Genomic DNA, 18397 nt, shown 5'->3' on the forward strand with positions numbered 1-18397 from the left:
CAGAAGCAAGCGCAGTCCTTATTCCACTTCCACGTCATTTCTGCAATTCTGTCCTAGGACCCTGTGCAGACTTGCTGCTGCTTCTTAAGCGTTCATGGGTGTTGTGACTTCCTCAAAACCCCCAATAGGTGAGCACCTTCCTTACTGTTCCACAATTTTAATTGTTTTATACGGATTTCACACAGTGGATGCGCCCTGTATCTCTCCTTTTATCTCATATTAGTTCATAGAAATTCACTGTAAAGTTGACCTATATGGAACGAGAAAAAATAAAAAATACATCTAAAAAGTATCTTAAGAAATCCACCAAGGTCTGATGCGGTTAATAAAATGCTGCAAGTCCAGAGTAACGTTTTGCCCAATACTACTACACTGCTCAAAAAAAATAATGGGAACAGAATATAACTCCAAGTAAAATCAAACTTCTGTGAAATCAAACTGTCCACTTAGGCAGCAACACTGATTGACAATCTATTTCACATGCTGTTGCACAAATGGAATAGACAGATGAAAATTATTGGCAATTATCAAGACACAATAAAGGAGTGGTTCTGCAGGTGGGGACCACAGACCACATCTCAGTACCAATGCATTCTGGCTGATGTTTTGGTCACTTTTGAATGCTGGTTGTGCTTTCACACTCGTGGTAGCATGAGACGGACTCTACAACCCACAAAAGTGGCTCAGGTAGTGTAGCTCATCCAGGATGGCACATAAATGCGAGCTGTGGCAAGAAGGTTTGCTGTGTATGTTAGCGTAGTGTCCAGAGGCTGGAGGCGCTACCAGGAGACAGGCCAGTACACCAGAAGACAGAGGGAGCCATAGGAGGGCAACAACCCAGCAGCAGGACCGCTACCTCAACCTTTATGCAAGGAGGAACACTGCCAGAGACCTGCAAAATGACCTCCAGCAAGCCAAAAATGTGCATGTGTCTGCACAAACTGTTAGAAACCGTCTGCCATGAGGATGGTCTGAGTGCCCGACGTCCACAAATGGGGGTTGTGCTCACAGCCCAACACCGTGGAGGACGCTTGGCATTTTCCACAGAACACCAGGATTGGCAAATTCGCCACTGGCGCCCTGTGCTCTTCACAGATGAAAGCAGGTTCACACTGAGCCCACGTGACAGAGTCTGGAGACGCGGTGGAGAGCGATCTGCTTGCAAAATCCTTCAACATGACCGATTTGGCAGTGGGTCAGCATTTCTTTGGGAGGGCCGCACTGCCCTCCATGCGCTCGACCAGAGGTAGCCTGACTGCCATTAGGTACCGAGATGAGATCCTCAGACCCCTTGTGAGACCATATGCTGGTGCGGTTGGTCCTGGGTTCCTCCTAATGCAGGACAATGCCAGACCTCATGTGGCTGGAGTGTATCAGCAGTTCCTGCAAGGAGTGTATCAGGAGTTCCTGCAAGATGAAGGCATTTAAGCTATGGACTGGCCTGCCCGTTCCCCAGACCTGAATCCGATTGAACACATCTGGGACATCCATCATGCCTCGCTCCATCCACCAACGTCACAATGCACCACAGACTGTCCAGGAGTTGGCAGATAATTTAGCCCAGGTCTGGGAGGAGATCCCTCATGACAACATCCGCCAACTCATCAGGAGCATGCACAGGTGTCGTAGGGAGGTCAAACAGGCACGTGGAGGCCACACACACACACACTACTGAGCATCATTTCCTTGTCTTGAGGCATTTCCACTGAAGTTGGATCAGACTGTAATTTGATTTTCCACGTTGATTTTGAGTATCCTTCCAAATCCAGACCTCCATGGGATATTAATTTTGATTTACATTGATCATTTTTATGTTCTCAAAACATGCCACGATGTAATGAATGAAGATTTGCAGCTGCGATATTTCACTCAGTAATATCTACGATGTGGTATCTTAGTGTTCTCTTTATTTTTTGAGCAGTGTATATAACACCAGCAAAAGGGGCATTTGCTTCTTTTTAGCAACCACAGTCCAATCTTACAGTACGTACCCGCCAAGGGGAAGCCGGAGAAGTCATTTCTCAGGTAGCAGCGAGTTCCACTAGGGCCACATTCAGAGAATTTTAAAATGGGAGTTTCTTGCAGAATAATCAAGTTTTGAAACCGCATTAAAAACACTTGTGTGTTTTTTTTGTTTTTTTTTTTAAGATGTATGTATGGGCCATTTACTCACAATCCCTTTCATACTCAAGCATCACAGCTGAACCCAGAGGTCACATAACCTGTAGTTGTGAAGTCACTGCTGCAGGTTTTAAAAACAAACAAACAAAAAAAGCCACAAAGACAGGAGCAGAGGTGGACTGGCATAGCTGGAGTAGGGGAGGGTGAGTGTCAACTCAGTTTACCATTTTCACCTACAAGCAGCAAGTATCGTACTTAAGACTATAAGACACACCGGACCACAAGACGCACCCCAAGTTTTCAGAAGGAAAATAGGGAAAAAAATTAATGTGTCAAAAAGGGGGTCCGTCTTACAGTCTGAATTCAGCTTACCTGAGGGAGGGGGGTGATCAGCAGCGCTGGTGGAGCAGGGTCACAGTAGATGTTCGGTGGTCCGGCGATACGACTCCCATCCCAGGCTGGTGCAGCAGGTTTGGCCGTGGATCGTTGCCGAGATCTCAACCTGAGCACGCGCAGCACTCGGCGGCCATTTTCCTGAAGGCCACCGAATCGCAATGGATGTGAAGGCCTCCAGGCTTTCACAAAATGCCGGCGGAGCCCCCCCCTGCACCACAGAGCACTACCGCCAAACCTGCCGCACCATCCTGGGAAGCGAGTGTGATCATCGCCCGGCAGGGTCGGACTGGGACCGCGGCAGAATCGCCCAACCCCCGCTACCGCCACAGTATTTGTAAGTATATTCCGACTATAAGACACCCCCCCTATTTTCTCCCAAAAATTTTTGGGGAAAAAGTGTGTCTTCTAGTCCGAAAAATACGGTTTGCAAAAAAATTATAAGTAGAAAAACGGTAATTAGACCTACCGGTAATTGTGTTTCCAGGAAGCCATCCTGACAGCACGCTGGAGGACGTCGTTCTTATCCACAGTGGGACAGGAAACCACGAGAGTTCAAAAGGACCCTCCCCTCACCACCCTTCAGTGTTTTCTCAAAGTAACACATCTGGATGGATGCAAGAAATTTTTATTTAACAAAATTTCCACATACACATATTACATCACAATAGTACGGATGAGTATTGTAGGGAGGGAACTAATAGTGCTGTCAGGATGGCTTCCTGGAAACACAATCACCGGTAGGTCTAATTACCGTTTTCCAGGTCACCACCTGACAGCACGCTGGAGTAGTACCAAAGGAGACTGGTCCTAGGGTGGGACTACCGCATGGAGTACCTTTCTGCCGAATGCTAATTGTGCGGATACCACATCTAATTTATAATGTTTAGAGAAGGTACTGAGACTGGACCAGGACGCAGCTCTGCAGATCTGCTCTGCCGAGGCTCCCCCCCCTCTCTGCCCATGACGTGGCCATGGCCCTAGTTGAGTGGGCTTTAAGGTTCTCGGGGGGATTCTGTCCCTGTGTCCTATAGGCTAGACTAATTGTGGATTTAATCCATCTTGCAATTGTGGACTTAGACACCTTTCTCCCTTTATTCGGACCACTATATTGAATGAAGAGATTTTTATCTTTCCTCCAAGGCCTGGTTGCATCTAGGTACCCGAGTACTGACTCCCTGCCGTCTAGGTTATGGTAGGCGCTCTCTTTCCTATTCTTAGGGAACTGACAGAATGAAGGGAGCACTACCTCCTGATTCATGTTTGAATCTGAGACGACCTTTGGAAGGAAAGCCGGGTCAAGTCTTAAGATTAATCTATCGTTAAACACCTGTAGATAAGGGTCCTGGATAGACAGGGCCTGAAGTTCTCCTAGCCTCTTTGCTGACGTGATCGCTACCAGAAATGCCGTTCTGATCGAGAGGTTACCAACCCCTATGTCTGCCACTAGCTGGAATGGGTTTTTACATAGTGCATTGAGGACTAGGTTAAGATCCCAGGGGGGAACCGACTTCCTTATTAAGGGCCTCAGCCTCTGAACTGCCCTGGAGAAGCGGGCTACCCAAGGGTGTGCTGACAGGGCGCAGTCATAGAACACACTAAGGGCTGCGATCTGTACTCTTAGCGTACTGGGTCTAAGACCCTTTTTGAACCCTGCCTGCAAAAAGTCCAGGATTTTTGGGATATTGGGGTGGTCAGTCTCAACTGTCGTCTCTCCACAGAAGCTGCAGAATCTTTTCCAGATCTTGTTATATATTGCAGCGGTTACCGGTTTCCTACTCGCCTGCAGGGTAGAGATGACGTCGTCTGAGAGGCCCTTTGATTTTAAGACCTGCCGCTCAGGATCCAGGCCGACAATTGGAGTGCTTCTGGTGCCAAACCGAAGCCTGATGGAGGAGGTCCTTTCTTTCTGGTAGAAGAATGGGTTCTTCCTCTGCCATCTTCCCCAGCAAGGAGAACCAACTTCTCTTCGGCCAGAATGGTACTATTAGTATGACTCTGGCTCTGTCGTCGCTGATCTTCCTGAGAGTTCGCGGTATGAGAGCGAGAGGTGGGAAGGCGTAAAACAGTCCCCTGCTCCATGATTGCGATAGAGCGTCGATTCCTGCTGGGTTCCCCAGAGGGTTCAGAGAGTAGAAGGTCTTGATCTTTGTGTTCTGCTTGACTGCGAACAGGTCTATCTCCGGAGTTCCCCACCGGCTGCATAGGTTGTTGAATACCTCGCTGTTCAGCTCCCATTCCGTTGCGACGACTCTTCTTCTGCTGAGAAAGTCTGCCACCCGGTTCTTTTCGCCCTCTAGGTGCACTGCTGAGATCGAGAGGGTGTTTCTTTCTGCCCATCTGAAGATCTGCTCGGCTAGGTGCTGCAGTCCTGGGTGTCTTGGGCCGCCTTGGTGACGCAGGAAAGCCACTGTCGTGGTATTGTCCGATAGTACCTTGACGTGCCTGTTCCTAACTAGTGACTGGGCGGACGATAGTACCTTCCATACCGCATGAAGCTCTCTGAAGTTGGAGGACTCCTTGCTGTCCTCTCGACCCCATCGTCCCTGGTAGTATCTTCCCTGGACGTGTCCGCCCCAACCTTGCTGACTTGCGTCTGTGGTGACTGACCTCTGGATCCATGAGACACCGGTGCGTAGATTCTTCGGAATGGTTCGCCACCTCAGGGAATTCCTGACTCGGTGAGACAATCGGATCTTCTTGTCTAACGAGCTCTGCCTTCTGTCCCAGGAAGACAGAACTGCCCGTTGTAGATCCCGAGAGTGGAACTGGCTCCACCTGACACAGGGAATACAGGATGTCATTAGGCCCAGAATCTTCATGGCCTCTCTGATAGAGACCCGTTGTCTTGCGAACTGGCGAATCCTTTCCCTCGTGCTGGTCTGTTTTACCTCCGGAAGGTAAGACATTCTTTCCTCTGAGTCCAGCATTACTCCCAGGAACTTTATTTTTGACTTGGGTACTAGATCTGATTTTTGCCAGTTTATAATCCAACCCAAGCTCTGCAGCGTGGAAATCAAAGACTGACAGTCGAGTCTGAGCCGGGCCACTGAATCTGCTAAGATGAGGAAATCGTCTAGGTAAGGGACCACCGTAATATTTCTGATTCTTAGGTAGGCAACTACCTCTACCATCAGCTTCGTAAAGACCCTTGGAGCTGAAGCTAGCCCGAAGGGGAGGCAGCAGAACTGGAAATGATAGATTCTTCCCTCTTTCCTGACTGCAAACCTGAGATATCTCTGATGGTCTGGGTGGATGGGAACATGGTAATATGCACTCTTTAAATCTAAAGTACACATTACCGCCCCCTTGCCTAGGAGAGGAATCGTGGATTTTATTGATTCCATTTTGAACCTTTTGTATCTTAGCCACCTGTTTAGGGGTTTGAGATTGATTATAGTTCTGGACTCTCCTGATGGCTTTCTTATTGAGAAAAGGCTTGAGTAGTGCCCTCTGCCTTCCTCTCGCGCGGATACTGGGATAACTGCGGCCGTTGTTAGGAGGTCCTGAATAACCAGCCACATGGGGGAGGCAGAGTGGAGGTGAGAGTTGGTTATCAGAAAACGGCTCGGAGGGAGGGAGTCGAACTCTATCCTGTACCCCTGCGAGATCACCTGTAGCACCCAGGGGCTGCTGGAAATTTTCTGCCATCCCTCTAGGAACCCCAGCAATCGTCCCCCTACTCTGGTGGCGTCATTTCCTTCGGGAGTTTGACCCGGAGAAGATGGAGTCGTTATTTCTACTCCTGCTCTCTCCCCCTTTGGGGTAGCTCCATCTTCCAGTTTTCCCCTTCCCTCTGTAGTCAGACCTCTGGTTAAAATGGGGTCTACGAAAGGGCTGATATTTTTTGCGTTTCTCTTCCGGGAACCCTTTTTTCTCGTCAGAGGCTTTCTCCAAAATATCATCGAGCACCGGCCCGAAGACTTTGCCTCCCGAAAAGGGGATTGACCAGAGCTTATTCTTGGACTGAACGTCCCCCGACCAGCTCTTTAGCCAGATGGCTCTCCTGGCCGCGTTGGTCAGGGACTGATTCCTGGCCGTAAATCTGACTGTTTCCGCTGAAGCGTCAGCTAGAAACCCAGTGGCTAACTTTAACAAGGGAAGGGATTTTAGGATAGTCTCCCTTGGGGTTCTATCTGTAAGGTGCTCCTCTAAGTCATCTATCCAGAGGTGCATTGATCGTGCTACCGACGTTGCTGCTATATTTGCCCGTATGACCGCGGCTGAACTTTCCCAGGCTCTCTTTAAGAGGCAGTCTGCTTTCCGGTCCATGGGCTCCTTCAAATTGGAGGAGTCCTCAAAGGGAATTACCGTCTTTTTAGACACCTTTGCAACCAGGATATCTATTTTTGAGATTTCCTCCCAGACCTTGACCTCCTCTGGGTCAAATGGCAGTCGCAGTTTAAAGTCTCTTGGGACAGTAAGTCTCTTCTCTGCCTCTTCCCATTCCTCCAGTATCATTGCTCGTATATGCGTATTTACTGGGAAGACCATCGAGGTTTTCGACCGCAGTCCCCCAAACATCTCGTCCTGTACTGATAGAGTCTCTGGGGGTTCCTCGACCCGAATAGTGTGTCTTACAGCACCTAACAGTTCGTCCGTATCCCCTGATGAAAAGAGGTATCTCTTCCCCTTTTCTGCGGGTTCTCTCATCTCCTCCTCGTCTAGCCCTGATTCGGACGGATCACCTTCCGACGAGGAGTCTGACTCTCTTGGCCTTTTACCGGATACCTGGGGAATCGGCTGCGGAGTCTGGGGGCATCTTAGGCCTGATACTGAAGCCTGTACCTCCTCCCTTATAATGGATCTCATGTTAGACATCATAGTGGCTTGCTCATCCCCCACTATGCGTCTGGTGCATGCGTCACATAAGGGCTTCTGCCATGTGTCTTAGTTTTTTGGCACAGATTGGGCACTTTCTCTCCTTCTTCTTACACTCCTTCTCTGCAGGGGTCCCCTGGAATACATAGAATATGTGACCTATGGGATCTGCCTACCTAGGGTCCTGCAGTAACCTTTGGTGAGGTACTCACGTAACCCTGGCCATCTGGCCCCGTCTCAGATTTCGCCTGATCTTCCATCTCTGCAGGAGTGGCTGTATGGGGCTGCTCTCCACCGCTAATCCGGGCGATGTCCGACCTGCTCTGAATCCTCTTGGAAGGGACATCGCCTGTCGGCTTTTTCACACCAGGTGCGCGGTTCAGTTCAAATCCTGTGACAGAACCGCTACCCGGAAGTACTACCGTAGCCCGGGCCCGCCCCCGGAAGTGACGCGGCCGCTCGGGTCGCAATCCGCCCTCCCCCCGGAAGCTGACGTCGTGGACCCCGTGACCGGAAGCCCTGCGACGCCGCCGCCTGGAGAGGCGCGATCCACCCCACGCCGGCTCCCTCCCCTCACCACCTTCACCTGGCTGTGGGTCTTCTGCCGCGCTGGCTGCGGAGATGTCCCCCCGTCCTCTGGTGCTGGGACCACTTACAGGATGTGGCTCTGTAGAGGTGGCCTGGCTGAGGGACATCTGAGGCGACGCCTGGAGTCGAGAGCCCCCTCAAGGGAAGCGACTCCATCCCCCAGGAGCAGCGCTACACTGGGTCTGCTGAGGGACCCTCGGGTGGGTGTCAGCCTGCAGAATTCTTGAGGCGGGAAGGGGAAGGCTGGGCCCCCCGAACCTCACCATCTGCTCAGAACGGTCGGATCTCTCGTCGTTCCTATCCACAATGGGACAGGAAAAAACACTGAAGGGTGGTGAGGGGAGGGTCCTTTTGAACTCTCGTGGTTTCCTGTCCCACTGTGGATAAGAAGGACGTCCTCCAGCGTGCTGTCAGGTGGTGACCTAGAAAACCCCTTTAAAATACCCAAAACTCACTCGACTCTACGATGCCCCTGCAGCTCTTTGCTTCACTGACAGAAGCTATGTAACGGGGTTGATCAAAAGAAGCTTTCATGTAAATCATTTGTTCCCGACACCTAATGAAACTCCTAGACGCTGCTGATCAAAACAATTCATGTTAATGTAGTACGAAGGATTCATTGCCCAACAAGGTGCATGAAGATCATAACTTCCAAAATTGAGATATTGATGACCTACCATTAGTATACATCAATGTCAGACTGTTGGGCCCCCGGCAACCCCACAATCAGTGGGTCCCAAGGCCATTAATAGCACAGTGTACGAAGCTCCGTTCACCGTACAGTGGCCATACTTAATTACTGCACCGCATCTATAATCAAAGTGAATGGGACCTGAGCTCCGGTACTAACAGCAGACACTTCACAATGGACAGGGCTTTAGTGTACATCTAATGGCCGCGTGACCAATTAAAAGCAGGCTGTAGGGGTGTCAGACCCCTGGCACCATGATATAGAGGACCTATCCTAAAGATTGGTCATCAATATAGTCCTGGTCAACTCATTGAATAGTGGCTTTTTTTGTCGCTTCTGGCATCACAAATCTAGTGCTGATGTGATAAAGAAAAGATTTATTTTTACACATGAACTTCATAGCATGTTATACTATATCTGTGTTTGGGATATTGTTCTTACCAGTGCAACTACCCCGAGTAACTCCCAACGTACTAACCATAATTTCTACACTAGTGATGTGATAAAAACAGATTCCATAGATGCTTTTTAGGCTGCACAAACACATACTTGTGTTATCCTAGTTGCATTGGTTTTGTTTCCTTCACTGAAGCAGGTAGCTTGAACTACTTTTTTTTTTTTTTTTAGCTACTGACTACGCAATGGATCGGCTAAAATCAGAGGAAATTCAGTTGAATTCATTTCCTCCCGGGAGCCACCAGCTTTCAATCATAGAGTCAACTTTGATTGACAAGTCCGCTCTACAGCAGTTGGAGGAGTGTGAGATGTGAAAGTCTTGGTGCATGTTTACAGCCGCTGCAGTGCAGTGAGCACTGACCAATCGCTCCATACACCCACTGACAAAGCTGGCAGCTTCTAGGAGAAAATAACGTCGTTTTTTCTTATTTGCCCGGCGGACGGCCATTTTACTGAAAATGGGGCTGACTTGTAAAGCTACTTACCTATAGATTAATTCTTTATCTGCTTTTTCCAACGTGACTTGTTTCCTTCAACGGCTGAGTCTGGTCCGAAAAACAGATGAGGACCTGCCCAGAATCTCATGGATCAGAGACACGGATCTGTTTATAAAACTCATGTGTGTGATTGAATAAAACTTTATGGGTCCGTGCACTGTGTGAGCTTTAAAAAAAAAACAAAAAAAAAAAAAACCTAAATGTACCTTGCTAGGACATGTCTCATGGATGCAGCCTTAGGTGAAGTTGAACGATTCTGTAAAGGACTGGGAGGAAGTGTCCCTGTATAAGAGGGCAGTGCAGGGCTGGGGGATGTGTAGTAAGGGTCGGTGTTACAGTCAAAACGTCTTACCCTTTACCCTAAGAAAAATAGTTATATGGAAGGACGTGGATCTTGGAGCCCTCTGTTAAGTATTTTTAGAATCCGATTTGCATGTGATGTATCAGCACTAAATAGTCTAAGCTGGTCAACTGGAGCAAAATAGGCGTAAATTAAATTTATGGGATCAAATTACAAAAAACTGGCATGTGTATATGCATTCTCCCCTTTTGCTATGAAGGCAGTTTTTGGTTGCAAGCAATTACCTTCATAAGTCAAATGATTAGTGACAGGACGTCCCACTGTGTGCAATCTAAGTGTCACATGGTCTGTCAGTATATGCACTTTACCTCTTCTGAAAGGCCACAACACCATTAAGCAAGAGGCACCGCAAACCAAACAGCATGAAGACCAATGAGATCTCCAAACAAGTCAGGGCCAAGGTTACTGAAAAGTACAAGTCAGGGTTTGGGGGAAAAAAAAAAAAAAAAAGGAAGGAAGAAGATTCCCAATCTCTCATGATCCCCAAAGCACCAATTATCATCAAGTGGAAATAACATGGTACCACAACAAAAACCTGACAAGAGAGGGCCGCCCACCAAAACTCTCAGACTGGGGAAGGCAGGCATTAATCAGAGAGGCAATACAGAGACAAAAAGACAACACCAATGGAGCTGCAGAGTTCCCAAGTAGAGACTGGAGTATCAGTGTATCAGTACATATGACCACAATAAGCCGTACACTCCATAGAGGTAGCCTTTATGGAAACATGAACAGAAACAAAGCCTTTACTTACACACAAATTGTAATGCTCGTTTTGAGTTTGACAAAAGACATGTAGGAGACTCTCCAAATGTATGGAGAAAGGTGCTGTGGTCAGATGAGAGCAAAACTAATCTTTTTGTCCACCAAGATAAACGTAATGTCTGGCACCAAACCAACAGGACTCATCAACCCCCCCCCTCCCACCCCCACCAAGAACAACATCCCCAGAAAGAAATATGGTGATGGCAGCATCATGCTGTGGGGAAGTATTCCAGCAGCAGGGACAGAAAAAAATGATCAAGTTGAAGGGAAAAAGGATTGTGCAAAATACAGGGATATTCTTCAGCAAAACCTGTTTCAGTCGGTCAGTGATTTGAGATTGGAACTGATGTTCACTTTCCAACAAGACAATGACCCAAAGCAACACTCGAGTGATTTAAGGGGAGATGTGTAAATGTTTTGGAGTGGCCTATTCAAAGCCCAGACCTTAATCCAACTGGGAATCAGACCTGAAGATAGATGGTTTCCTCTGGTGAACAGCAAACTTGATGGAGCTGGAACACTTTTGCCTGGAGGAATGGGCAAAAATCCCAGCGTCAAGATGTGGAAAGCTAAAAGAGAATTATCCAAAGCGACTTGCAGCTGTAATTGCAGCAAAAGGAGGCTCTGCAAAGTACTGACTTTTGGGGGGGGGGGGGGGGGGGGGTGAATAGTTATGTACAGTTTTCAGTTACGTGCAGTTCCTCAATTATTTTGTCCAATTGTTTGTTTTACAATAAAAAGAAACAAACTGAACTGATGCAAACCCTCAAAATAAAAATAAATACCCTGAAATTCCAGGAGCAAAACATGAAAAATGTCAAGGGAGGCGATACTTTCAAAGCCACTGTATGCAATACACAGATTTTGCTATGGATCTTTAGGCCCTTTTCTGAGCAGACAATATGAATAAATTATAACTCTTAGATATTTTAGCAAAGCTTGTCACCATAAACATATACACATATCAGGCTCATTAAAATCACGTCAAAATAAAACCACCGTTAATGACTAATTTTCCGACTCCCATTGTAGGGCATTGTAGACTTGCTAAGTGACAGCATCACGTACTAGTAACTCTTTAATCCTCAAAAAAGTACGGAAAGCTACCTACAGCTCCAGACATGCTCCGAGCACCTGGGAATTACAGGACGAGGAAAGACTGCTGCTTTTGAACTTCACTACAAACCCAAACCAGTAAAAACATATTGCTGGGTAATATAATCCTGGAAGGAGGGAGTAACACGAAAAAGGAAAAAAAAAAAAAAACAATGAAAAAAATCATCCAATCACTAATGCAAAGTAAAACGTGCTGGAAACTTGATCCAGAAATGCTATGAAATATAACACAAAGCGAGTGTCACTTCCCAGGGCGATCTGACAACAGATCAGGGTCACACATTGAATGAGGAGACAGCAGAATGCACACATTACATTGTTCCAGCTAGGATCCATGCTGCCAGCGAGGACTGACTGTCACAGAAAGTAGCACTGTGATACAGTATCCTGCCCCTCCGGCCAACCTCTTATTATAACTCCCAGCTATAACCACTGTTTACATCTGGTAACTTTCCCTAAACTCTTTGCTGTCACCGCAGCGCTCGCTTCTGTAGCTCTGTTCCCTCTCTGGCAGACAAAGGGCCTGGGCAGAGCTTCAAGGCGGCACGGAAGAGGCAAACAGTCCTAGAGCTGAGCCATTGTATACAGCGAAGCCGGGTCCACAGCCGACTGATGACATCACACGGTGTCTATCATGAGTGTATAACATCAGACACTCATGTCTGCCCTGCAAAGTTATCATCCCCTAATCCTCCAGGACAATCACTCAAGCCAGCAACAAGAGGGACTGCATTCTTTTTTTTTTTTGTCTTGTCCTACAAATACGGTAACTGGTTCCCCAGAGGAGAAGACAACCTGATATAACAAAAGCATCTCAATATTATAACTCCCATGGGCATTACCAAATATCAAAAACGGAACTCAAAGAACGCCAATTATTAAAGGAGGACAAAGGCTGATTAATAGGCACAAGAATAGTAAAATAGAAAATACCAGGTCTACTGTAGATATGACCCAAATCACACATAGGAAACCCTATTGGGGATGACCACCCAAAAACTGTGTTTGGAGACAGTCTTCTCAAATAAAAGGGTCAGTAAGAATATTATGTGATGAGGAAAAGACGTCGCTCCATCCTCCTAGAAACAATACTTTATTGGAAATCCATGTGAAAAACGACAGTAAGATCAAACCAACTGACGCATTTCGGAATACAATTCCTTAGTCATAGATGACTCCTACCATTAAGGAATTATATGCCAAGACTCGTCAGATGGTTTTATGATCTTACCGTCATTTTGCACATGGATTTCCACTTAAGTGTGGATTCTAGGAGGACGAAGCACCGGTTCCTCTGTTTGGATTGGCTCCCATTCCTGCTCAACATGCCGTGCACCCGGGATGTCTTAGACGCAGGTGTGGGCAGACGGCGTTTTAGTTTTGTATAGTCTTTGAAGAGTGTGAAGCTCTGCTTTAGGTAGTCTGGTCGGGATAAGGGGGTGGTAGTCTCAAAGAGATGGTCTTCTGGGGAGGTGTCAATGTCAGGCCACGTTCACATGGTCAGTATTTGTAGCCAAAACCAGGAGTGGGTGATCAATAGAGTTGAGCGACTTTGGTCGGATCGGGTTTCGTGAAACCCGAATGAAACAAAATAAGTTTCAGATGAAACTCGTCCGACTAGAGCAAAACAAAGTCGAAGTTTCGTCCGACTTTTATTTCCCATTGACTTGCATTGGGGTCGGGTTTCGGACGAAACTCCGACTTTGCTTTGCTCTAGTCGGACGAGTTTCATCTGAAACTTATTTTGTTTCATTCGGGTTTCACGAAACCCGATCCGACCAAAGTCGCTCAACTCTAGTGATCAATCCAGAAGTGGTGACGTGTTTCTACTATACTTTTTCTCTGATTGTTCCTCTCCTGGTTTTGGCTTAGGCTGGCTTCACATTTGCGCTTTTGTGCGCAGCGCATCGTGCGCACCCGTGCGCATGCACACCTATGTTTAACATGAAGTGCGCATGGTCTTGCACACTTGCGTTTTCGTGTGCATGCGTTTTTTTGTCTTTTGCACCAGGCGCGCCAGACGCAACATGTTGCATTTTTTGGTGAGCCCTGTCTCGGCAAAAAAACGCATGTGCACGGAATGCGCAAAAACACCACATTGAATCCTATGGGAACGCATGCGTGCGCATGGTCTTGCGCACGGTTGCGTTTTTTTGCGCATGCGTTTTTGAGTGAAACAAGTCTAGAATGTTCTCTAGACAATGGAAAAAATGTCACACCTAAAAATGCATGTGCATAAAAAAACGCAAACGCATGCAAAAACGCATGTAAAACGCAAGCAACGCTGCGTTTTTTTGACGCATCAGCGTGCGCATGACGTTAAAAAAACGTGCGTTTGTTTTGTGTTTTTCTTTGCGTTTTTATGCGCACGATGCGCTGCGCAAAAAAACGCTAATGTGAAACTAGCCTTATACTGGTGTAAAATACTGACCAAATACTCACCGTGTGACCAGGGCCAATAGGCCATCTGACTGGGCCCATTCTTGTCTCCTAAAGGGATGGGCAATAATCAACCCCTTACAGGCCCAGGTATGGGGCAGCACAATCCCCACTATTATACCTCGCTGTACCCGGATGATAGGGCAGTAGTCGGCATCCGCACACTCACCCGAAATCATCGTCCATAGACTTGAAGAAGAACTTGTAGTTGGGTTTGTTCAGCACCCCCTTGAAGTCTCCGAGCGTCACCCGGTCAGATGGCACCGGCAGCTTGACCAGATACGGCGTCTCCTGCTCGTCCAGATGGTAAATAACCTTGGTCTCCCCCATGATGATCCGGCCGGGGAGACAGGAGCTCAGGACGCGGTCCGGGGGTGACGGGGCCCGGCCCCAGGGGCTGTCATACACGGGGGGCCATAGCGGCAGATGTCAGGAGAGCAGGGAGACAGCGGAGCGGGGTGGGGGGCACCAATAAACACTTCAGTGTGTGGCCTGTCAGCCCAGCAGGGCTCGTCCCACCACAGTACACGGCCGAAGACTCCGCCGCTAGCACTGCGGGTACACAGGCCGCCGTTTAGTCGCTCGGTGCCAGTTCCCGTCCGGGTTGTCGGTGTGTTTCTGTCACTCGGTATCCGTCTCTAGAACACTGAGCATGCGTGCCAGCCTCCGGAGCCAGCTGCTTCCTGCGCACGCGCTGAGATGCCGTCTTAAGACGCCAGTCACGCCCCTTATCATGTGACCTGGTGTAGCGCCGGATATCCGTCCGCAGGCAGATTACGTCATTAGTCTTTGGTAGTGGCTGTGTGATGTACAGCAGTGTGCGCTGCCTGGCCTATTCCTGTGCAGCACGGCCTATGCGGGGTGTGTTAGTAACTTCAGAGTGGGCGGGGAGCATTCTGCCACTAGGGCGCCATTCACACAGCCATATTTTTGGTGCGAATGCTACCCGTGAAATAAACGCGCATGTTATTCAGTGGGGCATTGCAGAGGAGCAATGTTTTGACAGACCGAATCTGCATGCGAAAAGTATCACGGCAGTTTCTGGTTTCTTCCATAAATCAGAGGACGATCGCCCATTCAGCGCATGGATACCCTACAGAGCCGGTCTAGCGTCTGATTATTACAGATACATGGCAGTTCTCAAGGCCCAGGAAATTATTAATATCTGCTGCTGTAAAAAATTGATAGGAGGGGGGGGGGAATCCATCCTACATTTCTGGATGAAACCGATTTTTTCTCTGTTCGTGTGAACCCACCCTCATATTAAAAAACGGGTCCGTGAAACTGAGCATTTCCTATTCTCAACCATTGGCCATGAAAGTGTATGGGGATCTGTATAAAATGATAAAAAAAGGAAGGCAAACATTGTACGCCTGAGATCCATCCTAGTTTCATCCTTCATGACCTCTTACTGCCTCCTGACAGAATAGTACGTCAGCGGTCAGTATCTCCCGCTTTAATGAGGGCTCCAGCTGACGTGCCCGCAATAAGCGCGAGTGGAATCGCGATCCGCACACGCCTATTAAGTAGTTAAATTCGACAGCGGGCATTTAAATGCACTTCTTGATGCTGGTCTGGAAATACACGCAGCGACGACTCCCGTCATGTGATCGGGCGTCATCGCTGCATTGCCATCACCACCAGAGGTCTCCTCGAGACCTCTATAGTTGTTGATGGCAGATTGCTATGAACGTCACCCGGTGGGCGCTGCTCATGGAAAGCCTGTAAGACTGTGTGCACACATTGCGGACTGTCTTGCGGATTTTTCCACACGGATATGTCAAAAGACCTGTGGTTTATCTGCAGTTTTTCTGCGGTTTGACACCTGCCATGGAGCGGGTGCCAAACTGCAGCAGAATCCGCACAAAGAATTGACATGCTGCGGTTTTGAAACCGCGAAAAAAAATCTGTATTGTCTGCACAGCGGTTTTCATTGATTGTAATGGTACTGTACACCGCAGCGGAATCCACAGCATGTGCACACACCCTAATTCTGCTGCACAGAGGTGACCTGAGCATCACCTCTATGTAGCAGAGGCGATCGCGCTATGGCAGCTTCTATTGAAGCATGCCAAAAGTTAAAAAAAAAAAAGTGTTAAAAAAACCCAAAAAAGTTCAAATCACCCCCCTTTTGCCCCAATCAAAATAAAACAATTAAAAAATCAAACCTACACATATTTGGTATTGCCGCGTTCAGAATCACCCGATCAATCAAAAAAAAAAGGAATTAACCTGATCGCTAAACAGCATAGCGATAAAATCAAAACGCCATAATTACTTTTTTTTGGTTGCTGCAACATTGCATTAAAATGCAATAACAGGCAATCAAAAGAACGTATCTGCACAAACATGGTATCATTAAAAACGTCAACCCGGCCTGCAAAAAATAAGCCCTCGCCCAACCCCAGATCACAAAAAATGGAGACGCTACGGGTCTCGGAAAATTGAGCAATTTTTTTTTTTTTTAGCAAACTTTGGAATTTTTTTCACCACTTAGATAAAAGAGAACCTAGACATGTTTGGTGTCTATGAACTCGTAGTTTTAGCATTTAGTGAACCTAGCAAAAAAGCCAAACAAAACACAAGTGCGGGATTGCACTTTTTTTTGCAATTTCACCGCACTTGGAATTTTTTTCCCGTCTTCGAGTACATGACATGGTAAACCCAATGGTGTCAATCAAAAGTACAACTCGTCCCGCAAAAAATAAGCCCCCACATGGCCATATTGACGGAAAAATAAAAAAATTATGGCTCCGGAAAGAAGGGGAGAGAAAAAGCTCCTGTCATGAAGGGGTTAAACTGATACTCAGTGGACAAAAGAAGTCTACCTGCTTCAGGGAAAAAAACTGAATCAAGTAGGACACCTGAGAAAAGTCGGTGTGATTCTCTCAGATGATGAAAGCCTAAGTGTCAACTCAAGAAATTTAAATGATCCACCAGGAAATCACAACTTAAAGGGGGTATCCGGGACTTTAAAAAAAAAAAACGTATCTAAGCACTAACAGGCAGGTAATTGCAACCTACGTGCCTGTGGTGTCTGGCGCCATTCCCCGACACAGAGCGGTCACAGACCGCTCCTGCCGGGGATTCCGCTGCCTCCGCTGACTCGTCGGGACTTCCAAAGTCATTCTGATTGACGGCTGGCTCCCCCAGTTATCGCGTATCCGGCTGTCAACCAGAATGACCTCAGAAGCCCCGCCCAGTCTACAGAGCTGAGCCGAAAAGAAGCCTCTGCTATGTCACCATGTAGTCAGCAGAGGCTTCTGAATCCCAGGCAGGAGCTGAAGGAGCAGTATTTGAATTTTGCAACACAAATTTAGCTGAAAGAGATGGGGGGCACCATGTTGCATATGCAGTGGTCCTACAGTGACTAAACAGCAGAAACCCTCCACAACGGGACCCATTTTGGAAACTACACCCCTCAAGGATTTATCCAAGGGTATAATGAGCATTTTGAACTCCGGTACGACACAGAATTTACACAATTTTTATCCAGCTTGACCGCTTTTGCTCGCCTGGCATCATTCTAAGGGCTCATACTCACTTGCGAGACTAGCACGATTCTCGCATGTGTTTCTATGCAGCCGTATGCTCCGGTCCGAGTGCCGGCGGCAGTGTCAGGTTTTCGTGCGAGTCTCTCGCAAGTGAGTATGAGCCCTTACAGGTAGTCACTCTTTACTCATGGTCTATTCTTCTATGAGCACTTATGTATTGCTGATATGGACTACTCATTTTATTGGGATGGTTGCCATAACTATACTTACCTTTATTTTTCTTAGAGTTTGATTACTCATTTTAAGACTATTCTGATATGTAAGTGTAGCCTGGCCATAAAATAGGATAAATTCCATTTTACCATGCTTTGTCAGTATATTAAACCGTGAGCAACTTGTTGGGGTCTCTTTTGGAGTTTTATTCCCTTTTTGTTATGATATATTATACATTCCTGTATACCTTCATGATTTAGGCTACTTAGGACTCCATTTTATGTGATTAGTATGACATACTATTATTGGAAGCCACTTTACTTTATTATAAATTAAGTATCCTTTTCTAGCTTGTCATTCTCTTATTAATATAGCAGTGAATTAGTGTGGATATTGTGGTGTCCCCCTGACTGGGTAATCTGTGATAAATCTTTATTAGAAA

At 47.3% G+C, this 18397-nt stretch overlaps 1 protein-coding gene across 2 annotated transcripts in view; it reads right to left on the reverse strand.

Annotated features, from left to right (window-relative positions):
• The window catches only part of DVL3 (dishevelled segment polarity protein 3), a 155212-nt gene extending 140229 nt beyond the window's left edge, over positions 1 to 14983 (reverse strand). The window contains exon 1 of one of the 2 annotated variants that reach the window (XM_073589264.1): positions 14418 to 14983. In XM_073589264.1, the coding sequence (XP_073445365.1) occupies positions 14418 to 14578 (161 nt within the window). In that variant the 5' untranslated portion in view covers positions 14579 to 14983. The remainder of the gene's footprint in view (positions 1 to 14417) is intronic. The other variant, XM_073589266.1, reaches the window with a different exon arrangement.
• Between the last annotated feature and the right edge of the window lie 3414 nt (positions 14984 to 18397).

The sequence above is a fragment of the Dendrobates tinctorius genome, unplaced genomic scaffold (assembly GCF_039654945.1).
Source record: "Dendrobates tinctorius isolate UK_male_01 unplaced genomic scaffold, ASM3965494v1 ptg000107l, whole genome shotgun sequence".
NCBI classification, from domain to species: Eukaryota; Metazoa; Chordata; class Amphibia; order Anura; family Dendrobatidae; genus Dendrobates; species Dendrobates tinctorius.